At 38.1% G+C, this 9,120-nt stretch overlaps 1 gene segment (V, D, J or C); it reads right to left on the bottom strand.

Annotated features, from left to right (window-relative positions):
* Nucleotides 1-5,606: 5,606 nt before the first annotated feature.
* Nucleotides 5,607-5,960, bottom strand: LOC128647874 (immunoglobulin heavy variable 3-43D-like; the record flags this gene model as incomplete). The annotated part of the segment is given in 2 exon segments: nt 5,607-5,803; nt 5,915-5,960. Coding segments are annotated over 2 exon segments (243 nt in total), but the record flags the coding sequence as incomplete, so codon positions are not given.
* Nucleotides 5,961-9,120: the final 3,160 nt, after the last annotated feature.

Raw genomic sequence — 9,120 nt, 5'->3', positions numbered from 1 at the left:
TCACAAGTTTGACCATAAAAAGAAATCACAAGCATAAATCTTGCAATCAAGCTGTTACATTGTACAAAAGTAAAGTAAAGAAACTGTGTCCTGATACAGAGCGTGTGTATACACTGAGAGCTTGGAAACTGAACAGTTACTTGTTAATAACAGCTGCAACTTTGGGGCCCCGTAATAACCGACGGACTTGTTTTGATTACTAAGTTTCCTATTTACTTGTCTCCCAAGTTACAATTGCAGTACTGATATTATGTATATATAGGATACTATGTATATGGTGCATGAAAGTTTGTGAGATATATCTCAATGAATAGCTGGCCAGTCTGTTCTAAATACCTGTGTATTTTTAATTTGGTGTGTAGTCCGCTTTAAGGGAATATGGTGGAGGGTAGACGTTCTGATTTACGGTTGTTCAGAATTACATAGTAAATAAAACTCTGGTTAACTAGTGCGGCCTGTGTCCCTCTTTGATTGACTGATAAATTTTGCTCAATCTTTCTCTCTTATTGTATTGTATATTATTTTGGGACAGCCAGCACAGTCTGTGAGTGTTGGAATTTGAGAGTCTAATTGTGCACTACCACACATCTTTATTTATTATAGTATATATATATATATATATATATATATATATATATATATATATATATATATACCTATGATCTTTCTATCTATCTATCTATCTATCATCACCCTATATATCTATCTATCACCCTATCTATCTATATACCTATGATATATCTGTATATCTATCTATTTATCTATCTATCCCCTTATTTATCTATTGTCAATTAACATATACTCTTGTATCAGTGATTTTATCTTTATATCCCTATATATTTTTATAACCCCTATCTATGGTATATATAGTCATACAGGGAGTGCAGAATTATTAGGCAAGTTGTATTTTTGAGGATTAATTTTATTATTGAACAACAACCATGTTCTCAATGAACCCAAAAAACTCATTAATATCAAAGCTGAATAGTTTTGGAAGTAGTTTTTAGTTTGTTTTTAGTTATAGCTATTTTAGGGGGATATCTGTGTGTGCAGGTGACTATTACTGTGCATAATTATTAGGCAACTTAACAAAAAACAAATATATACCCATTTCAATTATTTATTTTTACCAGTGAAACCAATATAACATCTCAACATTCACAAATATACATTTCTGACATTCAAAAACAAAACAAAAACAAATCAGTGACCAATATAGCCACCTTTCTTTGCAAGGACACTCAAAAGCCTGCCATCCATGGATTCTGTCAGTGTTTTGATCTGTTCACCATCAACATTGCGTGCAGCAGCAACCACAGCCTCCCAGACACTGTTCAGAGAGGTGTACTGTTTTCCCTCCTTGTAAATCTCACATTTGATGATGGACCACAGGTTCTCAATGGGGTTCAGATCAGGTGAACAAGGAGGCCATGTCATTAGATTTTCTTCTTTAATACCCTTTCTTGCCAGCCACGCTGTGGAGTACTTGGACGCGTGTGATTGAGCATTGTCCTGCATGAAAATCATGTTTTTCTTGAAGGATGCAGACTTCTTCCTGTACCACTGCTTGAAGAAGGTGTCTTCCAGAAACTGGCAGTAGGACTGGGAGTTGAGCTTGACTCCATCCTCAACCCGAAAAGGCCCCACAAGCTCATCTTTGATGATACCAGCCCAAACCAGTACTCCACCTCCACCTTGCTGGCGTCTGAGTCGGACTGGAGCTCTCTGCCCTTTACCAATCCAGCCACGGGCCCATCCATCTGGCCCATCAAGACTCACTCTCATTTCATCAGTCCATAAAACCTTAGAAAAATCAGTCTTGAGATATTTCTTGGCCCAGTCTTGACGTTTCAGCTTGTGTGTCTTGTTCAGTGGTGGTCGTCTTTCAGCCTTTCTTACCTTGGCCATGTCTCTGAGTATTGCACACCTTGTGCTTTTGGGCACTCCAGTGATGTTGCAGCTCTGAAATATGGCCAAACTGGTGGCAAGTGGCATCTTGGCAGCTGCACGCTTGACTTTTCTCAGTTCATGGGCAGTTATTTTGCGCCTTGGTTTTTCCACACGCTTCTTGCGACCCTGTTGACTATTTTGAATGAAACGCTTGATTGTTCGATGATCACGCTTCAGAAGCTTTGCAATTTTAAGAGTGCTGCATCCCTCTGCAAGATATCTCACTATTTTTGACTTTTCTGAGCCTGTCAAGTCCTTCTTTTGACCCATTTTGCCAAAGGAAAGGAAGTTGCCTAATAATTATGCACACCTGATATAGGGTGTTGATGTCATTAGACCACACCCCTTCTCATTACAGAGATGCACATCACCTAATATGCTTAATTGGTAGTAGGCTTTCGAGCCTATACAGCTTGGAGTAAGACAACATGCATAAAGAGGATGATGTGGTCAAAATACTCATTTGCCTAATAATTCTGCACTCCCTGTATGTATCATATTATAGCTTGACTACCAATATGTATTATAAATAAATTAAATATTATTAAATAAAAAAAATAAACACCCCATTCCCCAAGGTTTACGTGGGGTGTATGCCAGAGGATCGGCGGTGTGCCCCCCCCAGACAGAGGCAAAACAGATATTAAAATAGAAGAGTCACCAGAAGTGATGTCAGATTGGAGTTTTCGAGGAATTGGAGTTCTTGACAGAACACCCGTCTTTTTTTAATTACCGGAAATGTTTTGTGAGCTTGCGCAGTTAATACGAACAAGGTGCGCATGCGTTCAGAAGCGTGCTTCAACTACAGAATATCCTAATTTTGCATTATAATACGAAGCATGATTGGCAGAATTATTCATGAGGGGGCATGCAATTTACAAAGGGCAATCTTTATTATACAAGAAGTGCTTGCACAAACAAGGGAAAAAACATGTAAGCTTGTATGTTTGTTTGTAATGAAATTGCATGCATTGCAGTATACATTTTATGCAAAAAAATGCAAAGTTTTTTGGTCCTTTAAACTTAAAATGAATCTTCTCATAAAATGATTAAGCATAGTAAGAAACAATGTAACGTACATTAAAGGGACACTCACTCAGGTCAAATTAAACTTTAACCCCTTAGTGACCAGACCACTTTTCCAATTGTTGACCGTTTGGGCTATTTTTAAATTTCTCACCATTAAATGGAATTTCTAAAGATACTATTATTTTCATCATATCTTATAATTTACTATAAAAAGAATTATGTTTTCTAACTTTGACCCCCAAAAACTGTTACACATCTACACCCACCAAAAAACACCCAATGCTGCTGCGCACCACATGTGTATTACATTTAAGGGGTTAATTAGGTAGCTTGTAGGGTTAATTTTAGCTTTAGTGTAGAGATCAGCCTCCCACCTGACACATCCCACCCTCTGATCCCTCCCTTACCCCCCTTAAACAGCTCTTTTCCCTCCCCCACCTCACAATTGTTACCGCCATCTTAAGTACTGGCAGAAAGTCTGACAGTATTAAATTAAAAGCCATTTATTATTTTTTTATTATTATTATTATTTTTTTTATATTAAGATTGCAGTGATGGATCCCCCTTAGCCCCCAACCTCCATGATACCCCCCCGATACATCTCCCTAACCCTACCCCCTCTACCTATTTGCCGCCATCTTGGGTACTGGCAGCTGTCTGCCAGTACCCAGTTTGCCCAAATAAATGTGTTTTTTTTAAAAATATAATTATCAATTTTTTGTAGTGTAGCTGCCCCCCCTCCCAGATCCTTTCCACAAACATGAATTTCCCCCTCCCTCTCCCTCCTTCTCCCTCCTTCCTATACATTTGCCTTCTGTTAATGCAAATGTGGTGCACACGGGCGTGCACGCACGCTCCCGCCTTCCACGCTGCTGCAATCTTGACTCAACATGCACACATCGATGTGACAGGATCCAGAACTGGACATCAATGGGCCTCCCACCTGCCTCCCTGCTGTTGCTCTCACCCACCATTGATCAGCACCATCGATGGCCGATGCAGAGAGGGCCACAGAGTGGCCCTCTCTGCATTAGTGGGGGAAAAAGGGGATTGCAGTGATGCCTCAATATCGAGGCATCACTACAATACCCTGGAAGCGTCTGGAAGCGATCATGATCGCTTCCAGTGCTTCAAATCCCAGAGTATGTGCCAGACTTGTCCTTGGTCATTAAGGGTAGTTTTTTGTAGGACGTACCTGGCACGCCCTTGGTCGTTAAGGGCTAATGATTCAGATAGAGCATGCAATTATAAACAACTTTCCAATTTACATCCACTAAAAAAATGTGCAGTCTTTTTATATTTACACTTTTTGAGTCACCAGCTCCTACTGAGCATGTGCACAAATTAACAGAAAATATGTATATGCACTTGTGATTGGCTGATTGCTGTCACATGGTACAGGGGGAGTGGAAATGTACATCATTTTTTAAAAATTGTTAGAAAAATATCTAATACTTATTTGAAGTTCAGAATAAGTGCTATTACATTGTCTTTTTAACATGCATTTGTTGATTTAGAAAACTTGCTGTATTGACTGGTCCTTTAACTATTTATTTTGACTGATCTTCCAGTTAAAATTCTCAGATAATTTAGCAGGAGTGCTTATCACATACTTAGTTTGCTGAGTTCAGCTACCACAGCAACATACTGTACAGTAGACATGTGCACGGCTAAAAAATTTGGTTCGTTTTCGGTTCAGATCGATTAAGACTTTTCGAATTTCGGTTCGGATCGAATCGAATTCGGCAAAATTTGAATGAATTCGTTTCGGATTTATTCGGATTCGAATAAATTCGTTTCGGATTTATTCGGATTCAAATAAATTCGGCTGAATTCGGTTCTATTCGGTTCCGAAATTCGGTATGTTTTAGCACACTAACACCCATTTAGTACACTAACACCCATAAACTACCTATGAACCACTAAACCGAGGCCCCCCCACATCGCAAACACTATAATAACATTATTTAACCCCTAATCTGCCGACCGGACATCGCCGCCACCTACATTATAGCTATTAACCCCTAATCTGCTGTCCCTAACATCACCGACCCCTACATTATAGTTATTAACCCCTAATCTGCCCCCCCAACGTCGCCGCAATCTAACTACAAGTATTAACCCCTAATCTGCTGACCGGACATCGCCGCCACCTACATTATAGCTATTAACCCCTAATCTGCTGTCCCTAACATCGCCGACCCCTACATTATAGTTATTAACCTCTAATCTGCACCCCCAACGTCGCCGCAATCTAACTACAAGTATTAACCCCTAATCTGCCAACCGGACATCGCCGCCACCTACATTATAGCTATTAACCCCTAATCTGCTGTCCCTAACATCGCCGACCCCTACATTATAGTTATTAACCCCTAATCTGCCCCCCCAACGTCGCCGCGCAATCTAACTACAAGTATTAACCCCTAATCTTTCGACCGGACATCGCCGCCACTATAATAAATGTATTAACCCCTAAACCGCCGCACTCCCGCCTCGCAAACACTATAATACATTTTATTAACCCCTAATCTTCCCTCCCTAACATCGCCGCCACCTACCTACAATTATTAACCCCTAATCGGCAGCTATTTCGGATTCATTCGGTAGATTCGGAAGTATTTTAAATCATCATACCATGTAGAACCCCCATCATTGCTAATTTGAGCTACCCACTGTAATCCTTTACCAGGTGCCTGTCTAACCCAGTTCATGTAATAGCTGCTGAAAGTGAATCCAGAGGCTGTACATGAAATTGTGTGAGAGCCTCCTGGCTTTATCACCACAGAATCTGACTGCAGAAGTTGGACATCAGAAAGCACTCCTGGGAAAAAAAAAAGATTTAAGATAAATTAAGTTACATTTTCAGATTAACTAATAAAAGTATTTTTTTTTAAAGATTTTACTATAATTTATTAACCTACTTATATCATACCTGAGAAATATGACAGTAACATGAACAGCCCCAGAAGTGTTTTCATGTCTGCTGAGATGTTTATGTAATATGTAAAATATAGTTAATTGTTTGCTCCAACATAGGAAACACTTCCCTTTCTCTATTTAAAGGTTAGAGAATCCGTTTTATAATCAGGAAATTTGGTTATATTATTTGCATATTGTTCATTTAATACATATATACAGGGTGTGCAGAACATTACATAGCTTCTTTACTAATATATTTAAATATTTCAGAGCAATTTATAGCATTTTAACATGAGCAGTCATATTTTTTTCTATTTCCTTTCATTTGTTTACATAGAATTTTGGAAGCTTATGTTATTATGTATGTATATATACAAAGCTATATACTGTATATAATATTGTAGTAATTTGTGCTTAAAAAAACCATTCTAATTTGTGAATAGGCTATGGCCTGAAGATACCAAGATCAAATCAACACCAAACATAAAAACATACAAGCTACCTGAAGCCATTACTGTAATTAACAAATAAACAAAAACAAATAAAGAAATGTAACATATTACTGTGAACCTCCCTCATGAAAATATATTTCATAGAGAATTCTACTTATCATCCCAGAAGATAACAGTTGGATTTACAGCTTGTGTGCCTCAAATATATACAGTGTAACACTGCCAGAGGGATAGAAGACAATAGCCAGCATCAATGGGTTATGAACTGCGTATATTTCCTCATGTCCCACAGTGGTTAGAAGATTTCACTTGTTAAACAGGTCTAACTATTCTATAGCAATAAAGTGAAGGTGAGTGATGATATTCTTATCGAGGGGGAGGTTTCTGGTACACGGTCAATGACTCCAAACAATGCAAAACCACATAAAAAACAGTTACTGCTGCCCAAACATACCCGGAGAACCTTAGCAGATGGTGGATCAGACCGGAAAGCAACAAGATGAAGACACGGATTGCAGGCTCTGCTCAGTTAGTGTAAGGTAAAAAAATATAAACTTTATTAATTCCAGTATAAAAATATAGTGTTCCCAGGCAAAGGGCATACAAAGGAAGGACTGTCTTATGCGTTTCACGCCACCTAGTGGCGCTTAATCATAGACTGTAGGAACAGGAAAGGGGCAGCTAATTTATGCAGAGAGCAACAGATGGTTAACCCCTTACTGCTCAGAAGAAAAGTTAATTAAAAAAAACACACATACAGTATAAATCACAAATAAAAAAAGCAACATTGCTTGATGATATAATCACAGTGATGTGGATGGCATGACATTACACATAGGTGAACATGTATACTAAATTTTACTTGGATAGTGGTAAACATTTCTTCCCTATATACATGTATCCCTCATTCCCAAGGAGTTCAAATAATTGAACACTTTCTAACCAAGGAATACACATTTTTTTTTATTTAATCAAGAGTTTTACGAGCAAATTTGTGGCAAGGCAATGGGCCAAAATTTGCCCCATCGTTTGCCAACTTATACGTTGCCTGGTGGGAACTTAATTACATCTACATCTTGCAGAATCCATGGCATGAGGACATCATCATGTTTGTAAGATTTATTGATGACTTGCTGTTTATCATCAAAAGACCAATTGATGACTCCTCGTTCCATGAATTCATGCAGTATTTAAATAACAACAACATGGGACTTAAATTTACTGGAACATATAGCAACACAGAGGTAAATTTCTTAGACTTGACCTTATATATTGAAGAGTGTCAAATAAACACAAAAACATTCAGAAAACCCACTGCAGGGAATACAATCCTACATGCCACATCACAGCATCCCAAACATCTGGTCTCAGTTATCCCGAAAGGCCAATTCATCAGACTTAGACGCAATACTTAATCAGATAGGATTTATGACCAACAAGCTATAGAGCTTGAAAACCTTTTGGTACAAAGAGGATACAGGAGGGAGACTTTAGCCCAATGTCGTCAACAGGTCAAAACTTTCAAAATTGATCACAATAAAAAATCCCACAAGGATTCAAATCCTAATAGTTTCTTAGATTCTTTGGTGTTTACCACAGAGTTTACCACACAATTTGATTCTATTGTCAAAATTCTTAAGAAACACATGCATCTCCTGTCAGGAGATGAAATACTTAAACACTGTGTTGGCAAGTGTAGATTTGTCCCTAAAAAACATAGAACCTTGGCCCAGTCACTTTCACCGAGCATGGTTAAAAAGAATATATTTGAGCCAGAATCTAGGTTATCACACAAAGCAAATTTCAAGTGTGGCAGCAAAAACTGCAACACTTGTGCATTAATTCTCAAAGGTAATACGTTTACCTCTAGTGTCACCAATCAAACATTTGACATAAATTTTTATGCCAACTGTGCTACCCAATGGGTAGTATACTTGCTAACGTGCAACTTATGCAAAAACCAATACACAGGTCAAACATCTAGGGAACTTAGAAAAAGAGTAGGAGAACATGTTAAGGATGTAAAGAACTATGTTAAAAAGTCTGCTGTTGCCAGTCATTTCAATGGTATTCACTTTACAAACAAAGCTGATATATCTGTCCAAGCAATAGATCTGGCTCAGGTGCCCATTAGAGGGGGCAACAAACATAACATTTTAGACAAAAGAGAATTATTTTGGATTCTCAAATTACAAACCAAAACACCTTTAGGTTTGAACAGAGAATTTGACATCAGTTACTTTATTGATGACTGATGCCAATTTTGCTATTTATGCCACAAATGCATTTAATGCATATATATTCACTCTCTGTTTACTTATCTGTATATTAGTTTTTCTTATGAATATACTACTTATCCATTCCTGTCATTACTGTTATTATAATAGCTTTAAATGTAGTCCTCTTGTACTTGCCATTTTGTCTTTATTTATTTAGCATATCTATGTTACATAAGTTTAGTATGCCTGTTCACCTATGTGTACTGTCATGCCATCCACATCACTGTGATTATATCATCAAGCAATGTTGCTTTTTTATTTGTGATTTATACTGTATGTGTGTTTTTTTAATTAACAACTTTTCTTGTGAGCAGTAAGGGGTTAACCAACTGTTGCTCTCTGCATAAATTAGCTTCCCCTTTCCTGTTCCTGCAGTCTATGATGAAGCGCCACTAGGGGTCATGAAACGCGTAAGACAGTCCTTCCTGTGTATGCCCTTTGCCTGGGAACACTATCGGCTAGATTTAGAGTTTTGTGGCCAAAGGGGT

The sequence above is a fragment of the Bombina bombina genome, chromosome 2 (assembly GCF_027579735.1).
Source record: "Bombina bombina isolate aBomBom1 chromosome 2, aBomBom1.pri, whole genome shotgun sequence".
NCBI classification, from domain to species: Eukaryota; Metazoa; Chordata; class Amphibia; order Anura; family Bombinatoridae; genus Bombina; species Bombina bombina.
The sequence above is the reverse complement of the archived record's forward strand: the minus strand, read 5'-3'. Positions and strand labels throughout refer to the sequence as shown.